A 27,981-nucleotide genomic window follows, 5' to 3' on the forward strand; every position below is an offset into this window, starting at 1 on the left:
TAGTAAAGTTTAAGATTTGGAAACATATAAACAAGAAAAGAGAGGTTGGGAAGGATTAATATTCTTAATTCTTAATCAAGAACAAAATTGTGAATATAATTATTATTAATATAATTATTCTTCAAAAATCAGTATTGACTTTAATGTGTAAATTTAATTCTGTGAACACAGTAAAATGTGTAAATTGTATTTAAAAGTATAAAGTAATCAACAACCATGTTGACATTGCGATGTCCACACTCTTTCTTGCATGATAGATAGAGTATAAAGAGTATAAAGATATGAAGTAAATGATTAAGTGTATAGCACCTACATATATATTTAATATGTTACTAACCTTGGTAGCAAGATGAGGCAGAGTTGTAACATACCAGAGATTTATATAGGGTACGCAGCGAGGGAAATATGAGTGTGGGGGCGTGAAAGGTGTTCAGGATTACAGGCTAGGAGGCAGGGAGACAATCAAGAGCTGTCATCATCGCAGTAATCAACAGTTAAACGCAACGCCTGGTGGCCCAGATTTAGCGACGCCACTTTGTAATCGTTAAGCCGGTGCTGCCCCCAACTAAAACTGCCCCTAGATTGGGCAAGAGGTCAAAACGCGATGTGTGGGGAGGTGAAGGGGTGTGATTATGTGGCAGGGTTTCCAGGCCCAACCAGCATCAGAGTCGTAAAATCATTTGTTTATCGCTGTGGTCGTTTTCGGGCCTATTAGCAGCTCAAAACCATTGCAATAAATCCCCGAGTTTCTCAAAACAGGGCTAATTCCTTTGCATGTATGGTTGTTTGGCGCCAGATGGCAAATGACGCGACGATTGGCATGCAACATAAAAGCGTATTTTATGATTTAAGCACCACAAAAGCCACAGCTCACAGCACGAGCACAGCACATGCCAAAAGTTAATCACATATAAAATGTAACACTTTATAGTCGTTGAAAGTCCTTGAGGCCAAACCCCAATAAAGTTGGCAATTTTTGGTACAAATTACCGTAAGCCTTAAATAAATTTAATTTTGTGGTCTTTACATTAACAAATGGCAAACTAATCAAGTTGAACCAAAACACACTTGGCAATAACTTGCGGCTGACCAGAGAATTTCAAGTCACTTAAGAAGTTTTGGCTGAGTAAATTTCAAGCCAACCCAAACGGAAAACTACTAGCTATTACTTAGTAAGCGGGAGCCATTTGTTAAATAAAATACTTTATAATTACTCAAGTTGGTGTTTATGTTGTAACTATAGTTAAACTGTAGTTGGCAACATGCAAAGTATTGCAAACAAGAAAGAACTCTATTGTCGGGATTTCCGACTTCGAGATACCCAATAATCAACAAAAAGTGTTGTACATAGTAAATTTTCTTTAAAGATGTGTGGAATAGTTTTTTGGGTATATACTTTTAATACATGCTTATTACCTCTTTAAGATTCAGATATTCCGGATAAATTATATAAATATATATACTTACAACTTTTAAGCGTAACATACTTTCCAACAAATACATATACTTTATTTCTACGAATACCGAGCATAAAACTTTTCAGAAAAGTAACGATAGTAAAAAGGGTTGCTTATAGTTTTTCGATGTGAAAGGGGTAACCTCCATTTGCACAGTGGCGGACTCAGGATTTTGTTGTGGGGTTGGGATTAAAAACAAATTTTCAGTAGCATACATTTTTAATACCATATTTTCTTTCACTTTTTGACCGAGTGGGGATTGAACCTCCTAATCCCCACCCATGTGAGCTATGTGTCAAAAATATACAATGAAAAGCATTAGGCACGTTTTAAATTTGTGGTGAAAAATATTTTATTATTTTGCATCTAAAGAGTTTTTTAATTGGTGTCGTTTTGTTAACAAACTGACTAAAACACAAAGTTAAGGGTTCGATTACCGTGACACAGACACTGTTGTCCTTTGGCATGTGTTATATTATATTTATCAAAAAACTAAATCAATCGCAAAATTTAATTTTTATTAAAGCGACAGAAGGAAACATTAGCTTTTAGTGGGTAAATTTTGTAAAAAGGAAAACAAGTTTTCGGTATGCCCATCATAGTCCGACCTTAAGTTTGTAAGCTTTATGCTTAAAATTTCTCACTGTGTGACAGTTGATGGCGGAAGGTTAACGCACATGTCCATCATCTGCAACAAAAGCGGTTAACATGGATGTTTGGAGCGATCAAGCGGAAGTGCCACTCATGCCAGATATACACACTAATAACCATACGAGAGTTGGCAACTTTTCGCGGACTTTTTTTTGATATGTTAGAGCAACTTTTGATCTCCCTGTGGTATCTGAGGCATTTTAATCAACTTCGGAGCGCTGCAGGACGCATTGGAATGCGGCTAATAAATATTTATAAATGCTGCCCTCGCACATATTGTTTGACGTGGTCCGTCTGTCTCCATGGGTATAAAAGTTTAGAATTCCCCCGGCTGTCCCTTTGTCTCGTTGGCCCCAATCCCCTTCGGGCCAGTTGAGTCTTTAAGCCACAGTGCTCGGTTGTTATCGTGTCATATGTATATGCTGTCCCCTGCCATTGCTCACAGATCGTCCTTGAGTGCAGAAGTGTCCTAGTGTTTTCGCAACAGGCAAATGTGCTTTTGATGACATTTTAAATGCCTCCGAGCCTAGGAATGCATTTGGCAAGAAGCTTGGGCTCTTAGCCAGATCTCATACTTTAAGAAACTAATCAATAAGATGCTTCACTTCACACATAAGCTCCTCCATTCCTGGCTCTTTCCGGGCTATGATTCCATATTCAACCGGCACCACAAAAGCCAGCTGAACACATTCCCAATAATCGCAGGGGCAAAAACATAAATTGATTTCCAGAAAAGCGAATGAAAAAAAGGGAACACCAATTTGCTGCTTTCGATTTCTTTATTTTTTCCTCCCTTTTTTTTGCGGTGGTTGTGCTGGCAACTTGCAGTTCTGAGCTGCTGGAGCAAACACGTTTCGGAAAAGTTTTAAAGGGTCTCTGCCCTTTGAGTTGTTGATGACATGTTTCGGTAGTCCGTGGTCCGCTACCGGGAAGATAAAAACAAAAAATGTCAACAACAGGAACGCTTTTTATTTGTGGAAAACAGAAAAATTAATTCAAGTTTCGCTCCTTCAGCTTGCTTTAAAATGTAAAGTGAAAACTTTTGGCCTGGGTAAGCAATTCTTTTATGTTTTCCACAGCTGTTGGCAGTTGTCTTCGGCGTGGGCCTAGTAGATTTAATTAAATTTTTGTATAGAAAAACATATCCAAGGCTGTTGCGTGTGCGAAAGTTTGCGCTTTGGGGGCCCGGGAATCGTGGGACATGTTTCAACTAGAGTCCTGAGGGGGTGGAATTGGTGAGAGCACCGAGTTTTAATATTGATATTTAAATTTTCTAATTTAGTCTGCCCGTGGGAAATTCCCTCCCCCCCTCTTTTCCATCCAATTATGTCATTATCCGCACGCTTTCCGCTCATGTGAAGCATCCGTACCTGCGCTACTTCACATTGCATTATCCACTGCAAACAGAATGTCCCACATGGCGTATACTCTCTGTTTTTTGCAGGCCGCCTGCCTAAACTATATGCAAATTAATATGCATTCGTATGCTGCTGTTGAGAACAACAACATTTTCCGTTCTGGTGGATTTTTCATTAAAAATTATCCTGAGCGCAATGTAAATAGTTGTGAATTTGCATGGATGCCTGTCGACAAGAGAGCGGCACAAGTTCAGGTGGTTTTTGCATTTAGAAATTCGACCCAACCAGGACGAGGTATTAAAAATACGATGCTACGCCTGTGGCGAGCCTCACATGCATTAGATATTCTTCTCTAAGTTTGCATTCAAGGCTACAATAAGTAGAGGGGAAATATTCAAGTACTGGGAAGGAAAATGCGCCTTAAAGCTTTACTTCTCCCTAATATAAATGTCATAAATCCAAGCAGCTATTTATCTTCCTTGCTGCTCAGCCAATGCCCCCTAAGAACCCCAAGTGAAAATGAGCTAGTCCATAACTCCACCAGGTGATTGGGCCATAAACCACCTGTGCGGAAAAGTTCACATTTCTGCAGGTGGCGACATCTCTGGCCAGAGCATCCGCATCGGGGGAGCAATTTGTTAGTTTTTAGTGCGAATTCATTAGCCCCGGAATAATTAGGAGCTGATGCAGTCTGCACTCTTAAATTGATCGTTATTATCTGCACGCGGGTGGGAACTCACCCATCCAGTTAGGCGTCTAACGAAATTTGCCCACTCATGAGCAGCAGCAGCAGCAATCTGTGCAGTTGATGGCAATAAATTGCATTTACCAGGAAAACCTAATTATATTAAGTTGCAATTACGGGGCAAGAGAATGCCGGAGGATGGATGCCCGAACCTGATGGCACAGGTGCCAATGGCTGGCTTTAAGAACTTCAGAGATGCTGGCAAATTGAATTGCCAAGCACATTACATCACAAACTCATCCAGGGGCAGAAAAGGAAGTCTTTGCCTGTGCATTTCCCACTCCATCGCTCGCTGTGTTTGTCTATTGCTTTATGGGGCATACGTTTTCGGTTCTTATTTGGATTGCATCTGGGGGGGAAAGCCACTTGAATTGGCTGGTCCTAGTTTGTATCGATGCCGGGCTATTTGGCATGGCCTCCGGATGCCGAGCGCTCTCATATGTTTATCTGATTTGTGGGGCGAGCACGTGAGCAGATTATGATTACATGCACTGCACTATCAGATACTTTGAGCCCGAGCGGCGGCGCTTCCTTTGGCACGGCCAATCAGAGGCAGCAAACAGAAATGGATGGGATGCAAAGTTGCCGGCGAAACCTGAAACTCAGTTTTGAAACCCAAATTGCAATACCTTAAGGCAAAATTATGGAAAATGTGGCTTTATTGGTTGAAACTAAGAATATTGTTTGGGTAGTAATTCATAAAATGTTATACAAAATGTCTCAAAGACCTAGGTTTTTAAATAAAGGATGTATATAACTTTGATAGGTCAAAACTAAAGTTAAAACCTTGAATATACTCTCTAAGTTTCTCAAACAAATATAGAAAACTTAGTCTTTTAATAAAGGATTCAATTGAACTAATTAAGGAATAATACACTCCAAATATAAATCTTACAGCCAAGGCCGTTGTGTCCTTAGTTAATCCTCAAGTGCACCACCCCAGACTTAATAATGGAGCATATTATTATAAATTAAAGTTCACTCCTTTTATTTGCATTCACAGAGTCACACTACTTCGCGAACGGAAGCGGAAGTTGCCCGGCCGGAAGTCTAGTTGGTGGTTGCTGTCGTCCCTCCTGCCGTTTGCCTATGTAATGGTAATGGCCAGAGTAAAAGTGTTACTAAAACACTAAGCTCGCAGCGGAAATCGAGGAAGTGTTCTGACTTATAATGCCCCCGCACACAAATCCGGCATAATGCAGCGCTAAGGCCAAGGGAGCAAACAAATCCAAGGCATTCCACTACAGGGCAAACGAAGCTGAAGAGCAGTCCACTCGACGACACCAGATTTCTAAACAGGACGTGTCGACAAAGCGGCCAACAGCATGGCGGACCTGGAGCGCATACGCCTCGTCCTTTTGGGCGGTGCCGGCGTGGGCAAGAGCTCCATTGTGAAGCGCTTCCTGTTCAAAACCTACACGGACAAATATCGCGCCACCGTCGAGGATCTCTACAATCGCGAGTACGACCTGGGGGGCGTCACACTAAAGGTGAGTCCTTTGCTCTGCATCCGGTCACAATGCACTAAGTCTGAAAACCCACGCAGCGAATCCCAGTGTGTGCCCGCTTTTTGTCTTTGCCTGCTGACATTTCGCTGTAATTTGTTTATACGGGTTTAAATGTCGGCAGTGCACTCAGCAATCGCAAGAAAATTTTTCCTTTAATTCTGGAAAACATCAGCTCTACTCAGAATAATTTATGCCCGGTAAAACGAAGTACCTTTCTTTGCTCTTTTTCATTTGAAGCTCGAAAGAAATGGGAACATTGCAAGGCATTTAATTTAATAAATACAACAATTTTAACAAGTAAAGGCAGGAAAAATTTTAAAGCTGTGTTGTGCAAGTTAGATTAACAAAGAATGTATCTAACTCAGACAAATTAAGTGTTTTCAGAACAATAAATAAATTTATACTATAACAAGAAAGGAAGCAAACTTCGGCAAGCCGAAGTTTATATACCCGTGCAGTTATTACAAACCGCCTACACTTCGATTTCTATGCCTAAAAACCATGAAGCTGTGTCGACTTTGCGCTGCATTTTGCCATCGTTTCTTTGGCAGCTATTTGATATTGTTGTCCGATTTTAATTTATTTAAAACCGTAATTCCATAATATTTAAATATTACCAAATCTCAACGAACCAAAAAAAAAGTTAAAAACAACAAAGTTATAATTTCTTGGAATATAGAATTAAAATTGAGGGACTAGTTTGCGACGGACATGGCTAGAGCGACTCTCCTGGTGATGTGCAAACTGACGGTATTCCTGCAACTAAGTTGTTTTCCAGCGGGTCTAGCTATTTATAGCATGCGTTACGATACTTAAGAAATCTACAATTTGTTACCTGCTTCTACATTTTCCAAGAAAATATATAAGAAAGATTCCTTAATTACCATTTCTACCTAAGTCTGTTCAAATGCAGCAAAGCAGGTAGTTTAAGTAATCGAGATTTTGGCCCAAGATCGCTCTGAATCGTTCTGAAAGAAAATAAAAACCTGAAGGTCATCCTATTTACGAAGGAAGATTTATTTTCTTCTAAAGTACAGCTTAGTTATTGGATTTATAAATGTACAATAGCTATTCTATGTTTAAAAGACAGTAGTTTAACTTTTAATCAGCATAATTTCGATTTCTATGCCTATATTACTAAAAACAATGAAGCTATGTCGATTTTGCGCTACATTTTGCCATCGTTTCTATTGCAGATATATGATATTATTGCCCGATTTTAATTTAATTGATTTACTCCGTAAACAAAGTTTAAATTTTTATACCCTTGCAGATGGTATTATAATTTTGGTCAAAACTACTACTTTTTTCCTGAAGCCTTAATCTGTCTAATTTTAAATTAGAAACATCTATAGTTCTGATTCAAAATCATAATTTATATAATGGTTGATAAAAAGCTGAAGTGTTTAGCCCCTTGAAGTAACAGAAAATAAACTTAGCTCAGAGAAATTTGTTGTGTTAATACAATAAATAGATTTCTACTCAAAATGTTAAATGAAAGCCATTTCCTGCAAAAACAAAGTCTACCTAAAGAAAATTGAACTTCTCGTTGAGAACCTGAGTTTATCCCACATTTAGTATTTCAATTGGCCTTCTTGGAAGTTTATTTTATCTGGATAATTTAAACCACCAGTAGTTATGGGATACTTCATTAACCCAATAACGGTTGTGGTCATCAGCTCGCCAGGAACTTTAATCCCATTAATTAGGTGGAAATCTACTAATTGGATGTCTGGAGAATTTGCACAGTATCTGACTCCGCCGGCAGCAAGGACATTACGCTCCATATGCAAAGTATTAGCCAAGACACGTGTGTTTCTGGTCTCCTGGCAATTGAGAAGCTCCCCAAAAGCCTATTTGCAACGAAGTGAGTCGGGCAGAAGTGGTTCGTGGTCTGTGGGGTCGGTGGTTTCAGAGGAGCTCTGCCCGGGGCCACAGCTCAGCATGATTACATATATTGAAGATGAAAACACAAATTGAACGAATGAATCCTTACTGATTTAAATGTACTTACGGCAATCTTGTTCGAATAGTTTGGGGCTCCCTCCTCTTTGTCCCATTGACTAACAAGCTGACTGGCAGCGTGTGGGCGGAGGCTCATTAATCAAATTTGCACACGCTCAAAACAGCGGAAACAACTTGGAAAATGTGGCCCACTTCCCAGCCGGTCGAGTCATCAGTGCTGCCGTGGAAGAAATTCCGGATTGGTGCCACTTAAGAAGGGGCAATTAATGGATAATAACTTGTCGTGCCAGGGGAAATATACCGGAAACTGATAACTGCTATGCATTACTTTAATCGGATCTTAATCTGCGGCTATGAATAACCATGGGTGTGGTTAACAATCCGGAAAGATATCTATAAAAGCAGTCATCACAGCCGCCTTTCGAGGCATCCTTACGACCATGTCGTGCCAGAGCAAACTTCTGATGGAACATCATTCACTGCCTCGCTCCTCGGTGGTGAAGCTGATTATACGCTGTTCAAACTTGTCTTACACCACGAGCACATGTTTGGCGAACAAAAGTTGAGCTGAAAGTTGATTAATAGGTGGGCTGGAGGGAGCTGAGCGCTGCCGCCGTCATTATCATCGCTGGAAGCTGGCCAAATTGATTCCGAGAGTTTGTTTGGCGACACTGACACTCCTGGTGGCGACGCCATTGCCAGGATTTAGCCAGTGCTCCCCTGAAGTCAGGACATACTTCGATTTAATTAATTTCATTTAGAGCGACCGATGGGGTGCACATCCATTACTTTAGCTCGGTTCGGCGGGCAGGCCCAGATTGAATTCCACTCGGGAGCTGTCACTAAAGCTTAAAGTGATTTATTCCCGGCCACCTTAGGTGCAGTGTACCGACGGCCAGGTGCATTCAAATCAATTTCACCTGGACAATTTGCGAGGCTGCTCGCCCAAAGGACATCCCCTTTCCAAACAAGGAGAGCCTGCAGCCCGCTGTGACTGATTGTCGGAGCAGCGTGTGGCCATCAAACGGGAACATTACATTGCACTAAACCATTTCTGCTCTTTAAAAGCAATTTTGTGTATGTTCGTGGATGTGCGGCACAGCAGGACGAATTTGATGCCATAAACATAGATGGTCGAACAAAGCCGGGGCCAGCGAACAATGGCTGACCGACGAGCAATGGTGTCGAAAATATAAATTGTGTCATTCTGTAAAGTGTTTTTAATAAAGTTTACTCATTTCGGCCAAACAATTCGTTACAAATTTGCGTCACAATGGCCAGGGTTGTCGATAGAGAGCAGGATGAGGGTATAAGAAGATGATACTGACAGGACTAAACGGTTGGCTTTGCCTCCGGCTCTTTGGCTGCCTGGCTTTAACAAGCTATTGACATTCTGGGTCGCTCTCAATGTATAACACGTAAGCCACGCGGCGATATACACAACATAACAGATGCTGACACGGGGATTAGTTGCCATCAAGTGGGCATTGATCGGCCGCGAGACAGGAGTCACGACCCAGGACCCACCATCGACTCCGTCGCCCTTTCGCTCTCCATGTACAAATCATTTAAAAAGCACTTCATTAAAAGTAGTATGCAAGATGTGACTAAAAAAAATTAAGAAAAAACAAGAAAGCAAGCAAACTTCAGCAATCCGATGTTTATATACCCTTGCAGTTATTACAAAACATTTCTATTCCTATATTACTGAAAGCAATGAAGCTATGTCTCAAATAAATATTTTGAGAAACAGAAAAACACCAAAATAAGAATTGTATTTCATCTTATTTTTTTTTATTTTTCGATTTTTCTATTGTAGCTATATGATATAGACGTTCGATCATAGTTTAATTAAAACCGAAATTCCATAGTATTTCACCATATGGTGATGCTGATCAAGAATATATTTTATATACTTTATAGGATAGGAAATGTCTCTTTGACTGCGTTGCAAACTTTTGACTGAAATTATAATACCTTCTGCAAGGGTATAAGATAAACAAGAAAGGAAAGCTAACTTCGGGCGGAGCCGAAGTTGATATACCCTTGCAGAATACTCTGTAAATTATATTTTCCAAAATTATTCATATGATGCATTCTTAATACTCATAAAAAATCCCAACTTCGTAACTTTAAAAACACCAAAGTTATGGCATTTCCGATCAATCAGTTATATGGCAGCTATAGGATATAGTCGGTCGATCCTTATGAAGTTTGGTAGGTCGGATTGATTGGCCAAAAATAAAACCCATAGAAAATCCCAACTTCCTAACTTTACAAACACCAAAGTTATGGCATTTCCGATCAATCAGTTATATGGAAGCTATAGGATATAGTCGGCCGATCTTTATAAAATTTGGTACGTCAAATTGAATGGCCAAATACAAAACACATAGAAAATCCCAACTTCCTAACTTTACAAACACCAAAGTTGTGGCATTTCCGATCGTTCAGTTATATGGCAGCTATACTATATAGTCGGCCGATCCTTATAAAATTTGGTACGTCAAATTGATTGGCCAAATGTAAAACCCATAGAAAATCCCAACTTCCTAACTTTAAAAACACCAAAGTTATGGCATTTCCGATCGTTCAGTTATATGGCAGCTATAGGATATAGTCGGCCGATCCCGGCCGTTCCGACTTATATACTGCGTGCAAAGGAAAGAAGGGTGTGTGCAAAGTTTCAATTCGATAGCTTTAAAACTGAGAGACTAGTTTGCGTAGAAACAGACAGACGGACAGACGGACAGACGGACAGACGGACATGGCTATATCAACTCAGGAGGTGATCCTGATCAAGAATATATATACTTTATAGGGTCGGAGATGTCTCCTTCACTGCGTTGCACACTTTTGACCAAAATTATAATACCCTCTGCAAGGGTATAAAAACTGAAAGGTATGAAGAACCTGATATCAAAGTTTGTGAGAACCCAGAATGCATCAATAAAAACCGTATATAAATCTTATGCCGACAATTCTTATAGAGTCGGACCAAAATGAAAATACGACAAACAATTGTGTGAAAATCCAATATGTCCTGATAAAAAAAGTATTTATATTGCACCGAACGAAACTGGATATATGAATGTATCCTCGCATAGAGTCCATTCTGAAAGAAAGTCATTGTACAAGGAAAGAAAACCAACCGTCTAGAACGAAATGTTAAAGACAAGGACATTCAATGATTGTTATAATTGCCAGCGTTATCGTTCAATCACCGATAGAAGTAATCGTATAAAACAAGAAGCTAATAATTTCAAAGTCTGCGTTAATAAAAATGCCAAGATAGATTAAATGGAGTTGTTCAAAACAAGCATTATATAAAAATCGATATGAAAAAAAGTTTATGGAATTTCAGATTGCCCCGATAACACAAATTAAAATGGGAATGCGGCCTATGCCCATGATAAAGCTCTGAAAAAAATCAACAAAAATGGAGAAAATCAATGGATCGAGATGAACAGTATTTATGCTCTGTAGATTGCCCCAATCGTCAAAAAGTTCTCTTCCCCGATCTTCGTCGATTTAAAATAAAACAAAGAAATACAAGTCGTCAAAACAGTGAAAGATCAGATGTATATGTAGACGATAAGATCATAACAAAGGCCTGCAAGAGATATGTTCCTCTTCAAAGCGATCGTCAGGCAATCAAGAAATATTGTAGTCGCTGTAAAACTAAAGTGAAAAGAAACACCGGATCCATAGAAAACGTAGTAGTATACATTAGCCCTGGTAAGCAAGCACATTTTTGTTAAAAATAGGCATAATCCACTTTTAACAAACCCCATGTTGAAAAGCTACGACAAGCATGTTTTGGAAAATTTTCACAAATTCAAAGAATAAAAAAAAATACAACGTAAATGTTCTGAAGGTTGCCCTTTTATTGGTCATATTGAAGATGAAATCCCTATGAGAAATAAGAAATCGAGTGAATTTAGCTGTCTTAAGCAAGCGGAAAAATATACCCAAAAAAATTCGAAGCCAAAAGAGAAATCTCCATCAAAATCAAGTGGATTTGCATGTTTTAAACAAAAAGACCAAATTCCCAAAAACCAAACCAATAGAGAAATCACATTCAAAATATAGTGGATTTCTATGTTTCAAGCAAAAGGGAAAAGTCCACAAGAAAAGCACAAACCAAATAAGGAATCACCTTCATCAAGATCTAGTGGATTTCTATGTTTTTAAAAAAAAGAAAAGCCTCCTCAAGAAAATAAACCTGAAATTGATAAAAAAAATCACAAAGTGAATTATTGAAAAGCCATAAGGCCCAGGGCTCAAATAGAGAAATAAGAAATCCTCGAAGCGTAGCGGATTTTTCAATTGTTGCAGGAAACATCAGACTGCCAAGGAGTCTAGTCGAAAAGTAGAGAAAGTTGTCTCGAAATAAGTACTTGTAGTAAATATCCCCAATCAAGAGATACCCATGCTTAAATCTGCAGTGCATTTTCGCTGTCCATGTGCCCCCGAAGATTTCGAGGACGGCGATGTTAAGGTCCCAAATGACTCCAGTTTCCGTTTCCAAAAAGAAAGTAGCAGCTGTGCCGAAGCTTCGAAAAAAGTATATTGCCATAATAATCCACATCAAACTGCGATACTTCAGATTGGTATGGAGCATCGCTTGCAACGTCAACAATATTCTGCCGTCAAAAGTTCGAGGATCAGGAGTCCATGTGGCAGTGCCAATGGATTCTATAAAATTGTGCGGTATCTATGATTGGGAGTTTCAACAAAAATACCAACATTTTTCCACTCATAAGTACACAAAGTAGACAATTCAAACTAGTGCAAAGCATCAATGAAAAGAAGATTCAAAACATCATCATCGAATAACTGCTTAAAAGCCAATTAATTCTAGTAAAATTGCGGGTCATCAAACTTATTCCAGATAAAAAAATTTAATTCTAGATAAAGAATAAAAATCGGTTTTCTTTTAAATATTTTCTGTTTATTATTTGTATTACTTATCATAATTCCAAATAGAAATGTGAAGAAATACGTTTGTTTATTTGTAATACAGCCCATGTGGTGTCCATATAAAGTATGTTAGATATATGGTCTATTAAGGGTCCATTATGGTTAGTTGAGTTAAGATTTTTTTTAACAAAGAAAAAAACATAAATACTTTAAACTTTTTAGGTATGTTTCTAACCAGAAAGACCGGAGTATATTGCCCATATTTCCTTCCCTGGCTTCATTGACGGCACTGCTGATAATTTCGATTCTATTTGTTCTCCATTTGGAGTGAGCCAATCGGCTCCTTCTTTAACTCTATCCCCCACGTGTGATCCAAATGGGGGAGCAGCCGACGAAATGGCAAGCAGAACAAACAAACAGGCAATCTAAAGATCAAATGGAAGTTTAAATTAAATTTTTAATTTGTTTAAAAAAATATTCCTAAAAGTAAATCAGGGCTTACCAACAATTTCATTTTGCTACTGTGATTGGCTCGTAATTTGGGAGTAAGACTACGAGTATATGAAAGATTCTTGAAGGTATTCCTGCAACTAAGTTGTTTTCCAGAGGGTCTAGCTATTTATAGCATGCGTTAGGATACTTAAGAAATCTACAATTTGTTACCTGCTTCTACATTTTCCAAGAAAATATCTAAGAAAAAACCCTTAATTACCATTTCTACCTAAGTTTGTTCAAATGCAGCAAAGCAGGTAGTTTAAGTAATCGAGATTTTGGCCCAAGATCGCTCTGAATCGTTCTGAAAGAAAATAAATATCTGAAGGTCATCCTATTCACAAAGGAAGATTTATTTTCTTCTAAAGTACAGCTTAGTTATTGGAATTATAAATGTACAATAGCTATTCTATGTTTAAAAGACAGTAATTTAACTTTTAATCAGCATAATTTCAATTCCTATATTACTAAAAACAATGAAGTTATGTCGATTTTGCGAAACATTTTGCCATCGTTTCTTGTGCAACTTATTAAGCATGTCCGTCTGTCCGTCTGTCTGTTTATCTTTTAAAGATATCGAATTGAAACTTTTGCACACACCCTTCTTTCCTATGCACGCAGTATATAAGTTGGAAAGGCCGGGATCGGCCGACTATATCCCATAGCTGCCATATAACTGAACGATCGGAAATGCCATTACTTTGGTGTTTGTAAAGTTAGGAAGTTGGGATTTTCCATGGATTTTATTCTTGGCCAATTAATCCGACCTACTAAATTTCATAAGGATCGGCCCACTTTATCCTATAGCCGCCATATAACTGATTGATCTGAAATGGCTTATCTTTGGTGTTTGTTAAGTTAGGAATCTATGGGTTTTATTTTTGGCCAATCAATTCGACCTACCAAATTTCATAAGGATCGGCCGACCATATCCTATAGCTGCTATATAACTGAACGATTGGAAATGCCATAACTTTGGTTTTTTTAAAATTAGGAAGTTGGGATTTTTTATGAGTATTAAGAATGCATCATATGAATAATTTTGGAGAATATAATTTACAGAATATTCTGCAAGGGTATATCAACTTCGGCTCCGCCCGAAGTTAGCTTTTCTTTCTTATTACTATAGAATTTACAACATTTTTTTACACTGTATACTTTTACACATGTATATAAATAATTTCATGCTATTCAAGTCTCCTAAAAGGAAAGTTTTTAAAAATTATATTTTCTTTTAAATGAAATGTTAATGACCTGCCATTGCGGTGGGTCAATTAAAAACCGCGACCGCTGGGAAAGGCGATCTCAAATTGGTGGCAGTTTATTGCCCGTATATGGCCATTCAAATTTAATTATTCGTAATTTATTCTGCATTATCCTGTACCCTCTGCTGGTCCTTTGCAGGTGGACATTTTGGACACGTCGGGTGACATGCAATTCCCTGCCATGCGGCGCTTGTCCATCGCCACGGCGCACGCGTTCATGCTCGTCTACGCGGCAACATCGGCGCCCAGCTTCCAGTGTGTTAAGCAGTGCTTCGAGGAGATCCGGGAACAACGCGGCGACTTTCAGGTGAGCTGGTTGTGCAACTGCACTCCTGCAATTTGTATGTAATCAGCGGAGGATGAAGGATGGGAGGCTCGAGTGCTGAACTTGCACTCCTCCGCAGTCCGAAAAGCAATTATAATTGCTGCCCTTTGAGCCGGAGCAGTCAAGCCAAGAGGCAGCGTTTCTAGGCTTTTTGCTGGGCTCTGGTTCAAACACGGCACAGTGGGTCGGCTTTCAAAAGCAAAAGGTACCCATGAAACCTCATCAAGGAAAACCAACAAAAAATAACCCAATTTAAGCAAAGAAGAGATTATGTAAGGACAACGCCTAAAATGTTTAGTATTAGATTTTCTAAAAGAAATCTTTTATCCGCTTTAAGAATTTTAGATCAAATATAAACTACCATCCGATATTCAGATTAAAAAGATTATTTGAATATTATTTTCTACTCTTTTAAGTTTAACTTTAAGACCATATTTGCAAGATACAAGATACCTTTCCGTCCATATATAGTACATAAATAACTGCAACTATAATAACCACTGCAATAGTATATAAATTTAAACATTTCGGTTCACTTTGAGTTTCGGCTTATATTTTCTTAATACAAGATAGATTCGGAAACCAGTATGGAACATAGTTTATAGCAATGTTCAACCACTATGTGATAGTTACTGCTATTGTTTTGCGAGGCGCTTTCACGGTTTCAGCCGCCATTGTGGGCGAGTATCAATTATAGCACAATACGCTTTGTGTGCGAACCCGATTTCGGGGGCACAAGGATGCTTGTTCCGCTCCGAGTACCACTGCTAATTCCCCTTTCGACCCACAGGACATCCCCATTGTGATCGCCGGGAACAAGGCCGACTTAGCCACCACCCACAGAGAGGTCAAGCTGGAAGAGGTGACCGATTGGGTGTTCTGCGAGCTGCCGCGCTTACGGTAAGTCCTCACATTAATTTCACAAAATACGGCTGGCATAAAAATGCGCAACAGCTGCTGCATGCGACAGCAATTAGGGGACAACTGCCAAAAGTTGTGCAACAAAGCCCGGCACACAAAGCCACGAAAACCGCCAAACAGCTGCAATTTTCATAAGTAACGCAACAAAGTGGAATTAAAAAAGAGCCATAAATTCTGGCCACCCCAGAAAAGCTGCAATGGCAAACGGCAAAAAGCAAGCGGCGCAATTAAATTGCTAGAAATGAAATTAAGCGACAGAAAGCGTGACAGCGGGCCATGAAAGGGAGTTGCTCCACCGAAATCAGTTGCATTGTCCACGAAAGGGGCTGTGTCGTTCATTAAATGCCATTTGTTGGCCTGAAAAAGTGTTGCAACCAGAATTACACAATGAAAAGTAGAACAAGTTATAACTATTTAGTCAATCGCCCTCCGAATCTGTCAGGAAATGGATAACAACCACTTACTAGATTTTATCTTTATCTTAAAATTTTCTCATTGACAAAAGTCTCTTTAAACTAAAACGACAAAATAATTAAACTCAGCCACAATTCAAAGAGCATTATCTAAACTATAAAATCTGTTTTTCTAAGTGCAACCAGCGGAAAATTGCATCAGGAGAAGCATGGCAACTAGCTATTTTCGCAGATGATGTTTCCCCATAATAGCTCCTAATTGGCCATTTTGTGCCGCAAACGGTGTTGCTGTCATGTAGGAATTCAATGGTCGATTGTCCATTGAGACCAACAGTACGTATGAGTGATACGTTAGAGTATCACAGCGAGTGGTCTTTGAATACTAAACAGTCAGGACATTCTATATGCACATATGCATGAGGTCCTTCAACTTGGCTGCCTTCGAATTGTTCGAAAGATGCTCTGGGGAAATGTTGAGGGCTATCAGACGATTGATTAATAGTGGCAGTAGCTGATTTATGTTTACCTGTGTAATACAAAGGGCAAATACCCATGAGTTTGTCTGGTTCCAGTCACAATCTGACATTCTCAAATAAAAAATAAAAAAAAACACAGAACGTTTTGAATTATGCAATATTTGGGGACATTTATGTTCAGATAAACATTGTGTTTATTATAGTGTCTTATTTCTATGTTAAAGTATGGATGGACATATAAACAGTGCAATCTTTATAAGAATTTGGACATACATTTAAGTTCAAGTTTAGCACGCCAAATAAATTTTAACACCAATTTGTATAGTAATAAATCAAAAGTTTTAAAGAGACTACCAACATTTGGCAGAGTTCTACTGAATTCTGAAGCGTAATCACCAAAATCAACTCAACGGTTTCGTGAAAGTTCAACTGTGTCAGCCAAAGTAGATTACAGACCGTATCGACGAGTGGTAAATGAGTGAAACTGCCCTGAATAAATTCTTTGTTTGCCACATTAACAACTTTAATGCATTTCTTGCGTGACAACTAGCCCTGAAAGCGTGTCCGCATCCTTTCGATTCGCTGGTAATAAGGACTCGCTACCCAGGACTTCTTTTCAGGCAGTTTTCGCGATATAATTGCTTCCTTAATAAACTGCGGGGCAGGACTCGTAAAAATCACTTACATTCACATACGTGCCTGCCACTGGGCAGAAAAGTCCTGGCATAATTCCATATCCCGCGAAACTCGTTGGGATGGGCGGTGGAAAAAGGGAGGCGTGGCACGCTCGTGTTGCTGTTTAAGCAAGCGTGCGTAAACTTATTTAAAAGCGACCGACACACAGACCGAAGAACGCCACACAGGAGGCGCACTCAACCGCAAAATGGAGATGACAGAGGCCGCAGGACGAAGTATGTAGAATGGTGGATGAAGGACACAGGACACAGGACGCGGGACAGTTGGCGTGAGCATTACGTACAAATCTCTGTTGGATTAAACATTCACGCAGATTGATGGTGCGGTTTTGTTCCCGAGAGCGGGCAACACCTTGAACCTTTCGCCACAATCTCGCACCCTCACTAGACTCCACGTGGCAAGTTTGCGGAGCGTTTTCCGGCAACGAGTTGCAATGCAATTTGTTGCACTGACGCCGCCGTCCGTCCCGTCTATCCTGTCTGTCTATCTGCGGTTAAACGCTTTAAGAGCACGCCACTCAAGTGCATTTATCTGCCTGAATGGGTACACACCATATCCATATAGTACATAGTGTGTGCGATGTGGATACACACACGTGGGAGCGGAGCCAACATGTGTAAGTGGTTTACTTTGCCAAAGGTGGAACAATGAATTTATTCAACATTTAATTGCAAAGTCATGCGAATTTTTCCCCGCATTTTCCCAGCGTTAATGTGAAAAATAAACTGCTACGCTATATCATTTTTACTTTGATTTACTGTTATTGCAGCTTACGGCATTAACAATTCAGCCATCTATTTATTTATTTTGCCAACTCAGCCGTTACGATTTTAATTAAATAAGGCTTCATGGAATATTAAAATATCCTCAGTAAGTCAGTTAACAGTATCATTTTCATTAAATATGATCGACCTTGAGTTGGTGGAATTTCATTTGACCTAAGAAAGTTTAAATTACTGTTTAAAAACCTTCTACCATTTGTTGATTGCCAATAACTAATTAACATAATTTATAAAATGGCAAAATTTTAATTAGCATAAAGTATACGTATTTGTTTAAAAATTTCCAAAAATTTTTCCAATCGATGTTTAATTAAATGATTAATTTAACAAACCTTATCGTAGAAACTGCGTAAAAAGATGGAAAAATGTTGATAGTTGAAGTCAACATTGTATTTAGGTAAACTTAACATCACAGCAATAAAGAAAAACATTTCTAGATTTATTTATTTTAAATAAAGCCGTCCGATGATGACAAAATTAAAGCTTAAAATCGCTTTGACAGACAAATACTAGAAACTTTTGACATTGCCAGTGTGTTGAACATCACCTGTCCTCGTCATTGTCATCGTCCTCATCCTCGACTCAGTCCTGGCCTCAGTTTTGTGTGGCCACCGCGGGTCGGCTTCGTGTCCGCAACCTGCAGTGAATCCATAGAACCGAACCGTACATGACATGCTTAATTTAGCCATTAGCCACATTTGTTACGGCCAACATGCACCGCCTTTTTAGATGATTGTCGATGGCCCACTTGGCGGTGGTAAAAACCCCCAAAAAAAACCCTGTTATGAATTGAACATACCATATTGTTCGGCTGGTTTGGTTTAGGTTTTTGCCTTTTTGAGTTTCGGTTTTTTGTGTTGGGCTTGCTTTGTTTTGGGCCAACGAAATTTGCTGATGTGTGCATTACGTATACGCTATGTACGCAGCCATCCCCGAAAAGTATGCAACCTTATTTCAACATAGTTTTTCCCCTTGGCAGGGCCAAAGTACTGGAGTGCTCGGCGAAGGAGGACAGCAATGTGACCGACCTGTTCAAATCCCTGCTCTCCCTGTCCCGCTTCCTCCCCGCCAGCAGTAGTGGGAGCGGGGGCAGCGGGGGCGGCGGCGAGGCGGCACCCAGTGGTTTCAAACGCCGTTCGTCGGCCTACGTCAGCGCATCGTCCAGTCGCAGTAAGTAAATACCATCGCAAATAAAATAATATTAAAATGTGTTTATTCTGGGCAAAATTGCAGTCATCCTTTTTTTATTCAACCGTAAATTATTATCTTTTATTTTACCTCAGGTTGTCCCAATAAATTCTTCAGTTTACTATAAGCACATTTATTGGTTTTAAGAAAAGGAATTGAAATGATTTATTTTTATCTTTCATTTTTGATTCTATACGAATTTTAATCTTTAGGAACTTTCATTGAAAAGCTTTTAAAGGTTTGTTAGATTAACATAGAAGCCTTAGAGCGTGATTGCTTTTATAATAATATATAAATTAAATTAATAAATATAATAATATTAATAATTTATATAAATACATGTGCATTTCGTTAACAATTTTCTTTTTTACGCATATATAAATATATAGTCTTGAATCGAAAAGGATGCAATTCCGTTCGCGATCAATTAAATGATGTTTATTTTGGTCGGAGAATGCAGCAATAAAATGTTTAAGAAGTGTTAAATGCTAAGAAAAAATGTTATACCCTAAATATCAATTTTTTTGCATTAAAAAACGATAGAAAGTCAGGACAATTTGAAACCTAATAAAATTTCCCCTGAGTTGTATTACCTTTTTCACTGTAAAAATCAAAGAAGACGTTTCACAGTGTTTAAAAGTAGCGTCGATGGGAGAACACACTTGAAAATCCATTATGCTAGAGCACATGCCGCATCACATAGAGCTAAGGACTGAATCCACTTCTGGATTTGTTGCCATGGCCAAGCGAAATGAAAATAAAATCCGAATTGCTGCCGACCTTATTCAAACTGTTTGTTGATTTTTTTTTGCCCCCTGTTGGCCGTTGCAGTTTCAAATATCAATTAAGCATTCATATTCGCCAGCTCTGATTGAAAGTCAGATGTGTAACCATCGAGGCATCATTCTGAGTTCAATTACAGCTTTTTTCGGACCTTTAAATGCCAGCGTAAACAGCTTAATTAGTGCGAAATTAAATGGCCCGCTCATAAATGCAATAATTAAGCCGCTTGCAGCCCACAGGTGTAATTAAGCCCCAGTGACTAGAGCCCAGATGGCTGGGCTCAATCAATAATTGATGCACATTTATTAATATATTCAGTTTTAACCAAAAGACAAAGCCGCCCGGAACATGGGGCCAATTAATGAAAATTCTTTAAATGTGCCTAAGACTAGGATAACTTTTGGCAATTTGGCTAATTGAATGCAATTAGCATTGCTGCTTCAATAGCCGCCCTCTGTCCGCTGTCTTCGGCCTAATTAATTGTGGGAATTCGGCAGTCAAATGAGACTGGCAGTCGGGACCCTTTCTTCCGACCCAATTGACAAAGACAAACTCTTTTTCATTATTCATCGGACGACAAAACGGTGCCTAATAAAAGAAACACAGAAAAGCAAAGCAAATCTAAGAAAAAAGCCGTCGAGACGGGGTTAAAAGCACAATAAGGCAGCATTCCTTTTCGGGGCATCCTTTTCCCTTCGATGTTCAAACGAATTCAATTTTATTAAAATGTTCTCGGCAAGCACGTGTATTAATTAAACAGCTTGACCTTCTAATTACCCTGTAATGGAATGCTTTATTATCTCATTAAAAACTTAGTTCGCAGCATATGAAAATAGAAGCAACGACGGAGCAACACAAAGGCAACGACGACAGCCAAGGGCTCAAGAAGTTTTAAATTTGCCCGAGCTCGTCAAAGTATAAATATCTAGTTAATTAATGTTGCCCCAAAATGTTTCCTCTGCTCCTTGACTGCACCTCCTCCCGTTACACGGCGGCCAAATAATTAATTTAATTTCCGTGGAAGAAAAAGTTGCTGAATCATTACAGTATCCACCCCCAGCTACCAGTTCCTTTCAAGCAAATGCCAATAATTTTATTTTTTGCCCTAAAGACTTTTGTGGCCGCTGCAAAAGTCATTCAAATAAAGTGCAAAGTTTGCCAGTGGCGAAGTCGTCAAGATCAAAATTGCGCATATATGCAGGCATATAATTTTGAGCAGATTTAAATTGAAATGGCCGAGAGCCGCACATTAATGTCCCCCCACAAAACATATTTAATGCTGGCCGAAAAATGTTGTCAAATACTTGGTCGAGGGTCCTCGCAGAACACAGAACACACAACTGTCGATGACAGGCAGACAGGACCCGGCGACATTTGTGGTCTGAATGGCGAAGGTCGAGTGGCAGACTGACTCCCGGCGGTTCAATGGACGCCATGATGGAGAGGTGAATGCGGTGACAACGACGCCTTGAATGTGCCACCGAAAATAGGTCTAAGCACTTAATCACTTGCGGCTCAAGGGGCCGCAGTCAAGTAATTGCCTTAAAAAGTACAGCGCGACGTATGCAAAGCAAATCGCAGAAATTTCATTTACGACGCTGCCATTTTGCGGCTGAGATTGTGCCACACGTGTTTACGGCCCTGAAGTGGTGGTGGATGGTAGGTGGTAGATGGTAGGTGGCAGTTGGCATATGGGTGATGGGCCGCATGGAGAATGGACGAGCTCGTAAGTTGAGACAAAGCCAAAGCTGCAGGCCACATACATGTGCTGCGGCCGGGAAAGCGGCTTTTCCTCCGGTCTCCACATTGTTCCCCGCCCTCCCACCGCCCCATTCGTCTGGTTTTGGGTGGTCCGCGCCGCAAGCCGTTTTATTTCCAGCCACACAGAGCAGGTCCTAACTCAATTGTGGGTGTTTCCCGACACACATAACATGGTAAATATATTTAAGCCACGTTCATGCGTCGATACACTTGATTTTGAATGATCCCTATAGGATGGAAAGGTAAAACAAGCGAATTCAAATTTTATTTGTATATTTTGAACCCTCCATTTATGTTCTTTTTTTTTAATTTTGTGTTCTTTAATATTTAGCTCTTCTTTCTTAAAGTTTAAAAGTCAGGTTTGATTTATTTTATGATACTTAAGCACATGAGAAATCTGTTATATATATGTGTCTTATTCAATCACATAAAGAACAGTAGCCGCTCCTGTATAAGTTTATTGAAAATTAATTCCCTCTAAATTCAAGGTAAGAATTTCCAAGTCATGATTCCTAAAATACAAATCGATGTAAACATAGCCTATTTTGACATATTTTGAGGCAGGATTTCATTCATGGCTGTTAAGAGCAGTCTTTTTTATTAGTCTTATTTTTAAGCCACAAGAATAGATTGATTACTTGTTCTATAAAATAAGTTTTCCCTCAATATCTAAAACCATACATGTTGCCGTTCTTGGAACGATTATCAAACCATTGATTGAATAATAAATTTAAGGAAAGCTTCAGATTATTTTAAAATGTATTGCTTTTCGAACTCAATTGCAGCCACACATTTAAGCATCTTCTTATAGTGGCCGTAAAACATATAATTTTATACAATAGCCGAAGCCCCTTTTTATGTAAACACTTTAACTTCAGGGTATCAGATAAAAAGCAATTGATGTGGCAAAACCTTGTTATGTTCGCACTCGAACCATAATAAACACGCATTGAAGCACTCGAATGTTTTGTGTGCTTCCCTCTTTTTGGTATCCACGCTTTTTTCATGGTCGTGTCTTTCAGATGAAACCCGACACAGAGCGGGAAAAGTGAAACAAATTTAATTTAAATTTCTGTTACGCGACGCACGCATCAATTGCCGTCGCATATGCACAATTTATATCCCCAAAAACCGGGCCCAGGCCAAAGGCACATCCGTTTCCCCCTGGCTCTTGTTTGTGTGTTTGGGTCCGGACGGCGGTTGTTTTGTATCCTTGTTACTGATTCACCCGCAGATCAGTGGGGATGCCCGGTGTTAGGAATGGGAATGCCCCCCGAACGAAGCATTTTCGCGCGCTCTCTGTCAGCGTCAGCAATTGTGTTTTTTTTCTTTTTCCGACAACAATGGCGTTGTCGGCCATTTTGTTTGCACTTGACAACGCCGACGCCCAGAAGTATGCAACACTCCGGCACAGAGTGTGATGGCGCTCTCAATAATTCTGTTTGCACGGATCATTTGGCCAACGTCAGGCATATTTTCCCACAAAGCTGTAAAGTTTAATAACTAAATTGACTCGGCTTTGGATTTAACTTTCCCTTTGTATTTGTCTTGTGGTTCTAATGCTTGACACCCCGTTTGCCAGCAAGTTATCAATTGTTTTCCCATTGTAAGCCCTTTTCTTTGTTTGCGGCTTTATTGCTCGCTCCGGCGGAACAAAAAGGTTTGTTTACTCTGAGGGCGAGCATCTTGCTGCCAACACCTTTTGTGCGTGCCCAACACTTTCTTTGGCAGTCTAAGCCGGCTGATTGAGGATTACCGGAAAGTTAATGACTTCATTGACACTGATTTGTCCATAGCTGCCATTGCTTACTCAATTGTTTATACTTTAAAGACAGCTACAGTCTTTGACAGCTTCCTTATTTGCAGGTACTATTCTTTGGAACTGTATAAAATATTTATGAACAGTAAACATTATGTGATAAATTCGTAAATTTGAGGACTGATAGCTAAGAATACGGCATTTTCCAAAGCTTTTCATATCTTTAAAAGAAAACAATTTTCCTTGAAATCTATTATCCTCTGTAAGCTTTAATTTAAAGGAAGATTCTTTAAGAAAAGTAAAAGCACCTTTAAAAAAGTCTTAGCAACCTACAGTATATATGTAGAAATGTACGCCCTGATATATATTTTAAATTTATAAAATTTTAATTTGCAGACATTTTTACAGACGTTTTGAAGGTTGTCATGACTTTTGTAACAACAAGGTTACCGAATTGTGAAAAAATTGTCAAGCACACGAAATTAATTTTTTTGATTTTAATTGACTGGCACCTATGCTATTGATGACTTTCTCTGCCCACTTCGAAATGGTACCTTTGCCATCTGGTTGCCACTGGTTATTCCTTTGACGGAAGATGCGTGGCAGATAGACCGAGTCGGATCCAAAAGGCTGAGTGGCATTGGGAGGGTGACGTAACGACTGGGACCTCTTATCTTGAGATGAACTTTGGCTGCGCAACCGGCTGTAAAAAACCCATTTCGAGCGGTAACTTTGCGATGTGCAACTCCCTTTCCCCGCTTTTTGTTTGAGTCGTTCATAAGTTAATTACATCAGCGCTTGGCGGGTGCAGTGGATGTTCGGATGTTGGGATGTTGGGATGTTGGGACGTCCGGATGTCCCAGTTGCTCTTACAACGGGCAAGGACGTACTCAACCTCAGTCGGGAAATTGGATTTTCCCTGCACTCGCAGCTCCGAAATCGCGCAGTCTCTTTGTGCCGGCAGACGGCAGTCATTAAATGCACTCGTGGATATTAATTAGCCACGCATTACCATCTATTTGTTGCAGATAAAAATCGCATGAACAGCCCGGCATTGGGAGGCGCCGGTGGCAGTGGAGATAAGAAGGGCTCCAATCTGGTGGACGCCGTCGATGTGGCCAGCACCAGTGCGGAGGCCAAGCTGAAGCCGCGTTCCAGGTGAGTGCGATGCACTCCCAGGATGGAGATCTATTGAATACCCATCACCTCATCCACCGTCCAACCGCTTCCATTCCAGATCACTCATACGCCGCGCCTCACGCAAGACCAAGCAGCAAATCAACAACGCATCCGACGACTGCAATGTGCAGTAAACTATTATTTTTGCCGGCAGCGCTGCGCTTAATTATGTTATTATGTTTTGCCACAATATCTATTAATAATGGACGCCAGTTAATTAGCGTGCATAAACAAGTGGAGCGGTATTTACGTTTTGTGCAATGAGCTGATTATGCTGATAATATAAAACACACTTGCTCAAGGGTAAAAAAAAGCCAATGCGCCGTAGTTTTTAACGATAAATTCTGAACTTGATAATAACTTTGGTAATTTATTGCATAACTGTCTGTATCGAATCAGAACCTCTTACACGAAATTAAGTAACTTGAGCTTAAAAAATATGCCCTGATGACACTGGATTAAAATTAGAAATTGGTTTTAAGCTATTGTAAGTCATTAAACAACATTTGTGTAATTAAATAGTTATGTATTTTTCCCTAAAATTCAGTTTCTTTATCTTTAAAGGCATTGCAAAATGGATTTGTTTTTATCAATTCTTAAAGCAGTGCTTTTTGTTATATTGACAAATTTATTTTTCTGGCAAGTAGATTGGAAGTTAGTTCTATACTTTTGGAAGTCCTTGAACCAAATTTGCGTAATTTAATAAATATGTAGGAATGTATTTACTTTAAAAATAAGTTTTATTAGTTTTAAAGGCATAGCAAATGCCAATTTTATCAACAAATATGTTTTTCTGATAAGTATATTGAGTACGGATGCTATGACACTTTAATCTAATATCATCAGGGCATAAAAGTAAAAGGATTATTTCGACATTGAGCTGACTTGCAAAGTTATAATGCACATAAATCGATTTAAGTTCCGGTCATTACTGTTTAAAGGGACCAGTTTTATTTAAATTTAAAATTAACTTTTATACGACAAAAGATTTCAATTTAAATTTTCATAAATTTTAGTATAGACTTTGGGTACGCAATTTGAATTTAATTGAAAGATAAGCAGAGAGACAGGGAAGAGATTTCGAAGAATCGTAATGCCGTTCAAAGAGTTCCTTTTGATGAGAAATTAATGGCTCAGTTGTTGTTGTTTGTTAATGTTATTCTCGTTATGAGATGGGCGAGGGGGTTTTTTGATAAAGGACTAAGTTTAATACGTTTTCCACTGATGGATTGTCATAATATTATGATAGGTTGCATAGCTTTAAGGTAAATTCTAGAATGCTAATTTATAAAGCTCTATCTGCACCCTTAGCTGACACCATAGTTAATAATACAACGTTCCATATAGAAATAAGAATAACATTTTTGATGGATGGCCTAGAATGCTTATGTTTGCTTTGAGTCGCACTCGCTTGGGTTGAATCCGGAGTAAAACGGCAAATGGAATCACAGGGGCGGGGTGAATCTGGACTCAAGGCAAATTTTGTAAAAACAAAGCCATTTCGCGGCATTCTCCTTTGGCTCCAGCCACGTAAAATAACAAAAAACTTTAACAGAGAGCACAAAACAATTTACTATGCAAAAAACGTAATTGTAAAATAAATTTGTTGAGTCCGGGGAACAGAGAAAGTCTCGAAATGCTTATCAAGGATAATACAGGGTGAACTTCTTATGCTAAATTGCCAAATCAAATTCCCCACAATGCACATCAAACTCACAGGAACTCTGTGAGGAGATTTATGGTAGAGAATAATCGATAAATCTATATTTAATTCGCAACTTTTGCATGCGACTTATTTTCTCTTTTTTTTTTGGCACAAGTTACACTTGCAAATGCGGCAGTGCGTGTGTTCGCCAGTGTGTGATAAGAATCCTTTGTGTTTGTTTACCGGAATGTGCTTAGCAAGTAAGATTTATTTAAAAGACTACTTTTAGGAAGTACTGAGTATAAAAGAAATATTTAAAGGACATGTAAATGAATGAAATACGGCATATGCAAAGTGAATTGTGATTAAACCAAATACATCTAAACAAATGTGTGTACAACTGAGAAATGAATGCAAACAATGCAGTAATTTCAGTTATGAAATCAAAAGTACTGTAAAGAAATGGAAAAGGGGGCAGAGACATTTTAATGTCCGTATTAAAATAGTATTGTTGCTTTCGTCCAGAAAGGATTGACAGGCCAGACCTAGTTATACACATATACAGCATTATGCATAATGGTATTTAGTAAACAGTTTGGATGTTTGTTTTATAAGTAATACGTTTATACATTGTTACTAGGTGTAGTTAATTGACAACAAATCTGAAGAGCCCAACCCGTATTTGATCTCTAATCAACTAATCGTAACTTATATCGTAACATCAACCAATGGGAACACAAGGATGAGGTGGCATTCGATCGACGAGGAGGACAAGATGCATGTTATATCACAGTATATCAACTGACTTATCCAACTTACCCGATTTTAAAATACATATTTGTGTACGTAATTCGATTGTTCTACCAAATGAATGGAATCAAAGCGACAAACCGTTATTTACCTACTCTACAGAATCGAAAGATTGTAATCTTAAAATAGTCAAAAAGAAAACCAAATTAACTCTCTAAGTGTGCGTATGTGTGTCATGTACTTGTAAACTAATTGAATTTCAATTCAAATTGAATTATTGACAATTGTATTAGCCAGTTAAAATAAACCACAATGCGTCCCAGGCACGGGTGTAAAATGTTTGATTCCGTTGCATAATGCATTTCATTTCATTCCGCATTCTGTTTCCATCACGGCAACATGGGGATCCCCTTGGTTGCCGGCTTTCACCGGTGCCGGGAAAATGGTATGGTGAGCAATTTCCACTAAATCAATTAAAACTAGTGCCCGCCTAGATGCAGCACCCCAGTAAACCGACCGCAGCATCCATTAAAAGTAACTAATGGAATTTTATTCAAATTATAAATTGCATTTCCCCATAAATTCCGCAATTGCGAAAATGCCGATTGCCGGCTTAAAGCAGCCGGGGTGCCAACACCATAGGCGATGATTTGAAATTTGCATATGCGTTTGTGGCGGGGAGTGGGGGGATGGGGTGCGTATACGTGGGTTTTCCCAGAAGCAAGCCGATTTAGCATCCACTGCAAACAATAAACAGATTTGCCGGAGCGGCCTAATGAGTTTGCATTATGCGCAATTCCGAATGCAATTTACTGTGCCATTGATTTTGCATTAAATTGGCTTAAGTGATGTGTTTTTTTGTTTTGGGAATATGTACACAAACCTAATTTTATGCTGGCACGTTGTTGTACTTAAGGTTTTAGGAAGGATTTATTGAAA

The 27,981-nt window shown here is 39.1% G+C and overlaps 1 protein-coding gene and 1 long non-coding RNA gene across 3 annotated transcripts in view; one reads left to right on the forward strand and one right to left on the reverse strand.

Annotated features, from left to right (window-relative positions):
* The window catches only part of LOC108044302 (GTP-binding protein Di-Ras2), a 37,337-nt gene extending 9,971 nt beyond the window's left edge, over nucleotides 1-27,366 (forward strand). The window contains exons 2-7 of one of the 2 annotated variants that reach the window (XM_017123277.1): nucleotides 5,215-5,701; nucleotides 14,504-14,671; nucleotides 15,480-15,589; nucleotides 18,957-19,147; nucleotides 24,497-24,626; nucleotides 24,706-27,366. In XM_017123277.1, the coding sequence (XP_016978766.1) occupies nucleotides 5,537-5,701; nucleotides 14,504-14,671; nucleotides 15,480-15,589; nucleotides 18,957-19,147; nucleotides 24,497-24,626; nucleotides 24,706-24,781 (840 nt within the window). In that variant the 5' untranslated portion in view covers nucleotides 5,215-5,536 and the 3' untranslated portion in view covers nucleotides 24,782-27,366. Of the gene's footprint in view, nucleotides 1-4,873; nucleotides 5,702-14,503; nucleotides 14,672-15,479; nucleotides 15,590-18,956; nucleotides 19,148-24,496; nucleotides 24,627-24,705 lie in introns of those variants that run through there. The other variant, XM_017123278.1, reaches the window with a different exon arrangement.
* LOC108044304 lies at nucleotides 12,617-13,205 on the reverse strand. Its single transcript, XR_001769293.1, has 2 exons — nucleotides 13,110-13,205; nucleotides 12,617-13,032 (listed from the first exon to the last, which is right to left on the reverse strand). It is a non-coding gene; the product is annotated as an uncharacterized LOC108044304 (long non-coding RNA).
* Nucleotides 27,367-27,981: the final 615 nt, after the last annotated feature.

The sequence above is a fragment of the Drosophila rhopaloa genome, unplaced genomic scaffold (genome assembly GCF_018152115.1).
Source record: "Drosophila rhopaloa isolate 14029-0021.01 unplaced genomic scaffold, ASM1815211v1 contig_115, whole genome shotgun sequence".
Classification (NCBI taxonomy): Eukaryota; Metazoa; Arthropoda; class Insecta; order Diptera; family Drosophilidae; genus Drosophila; species Drosophila rhopaloa.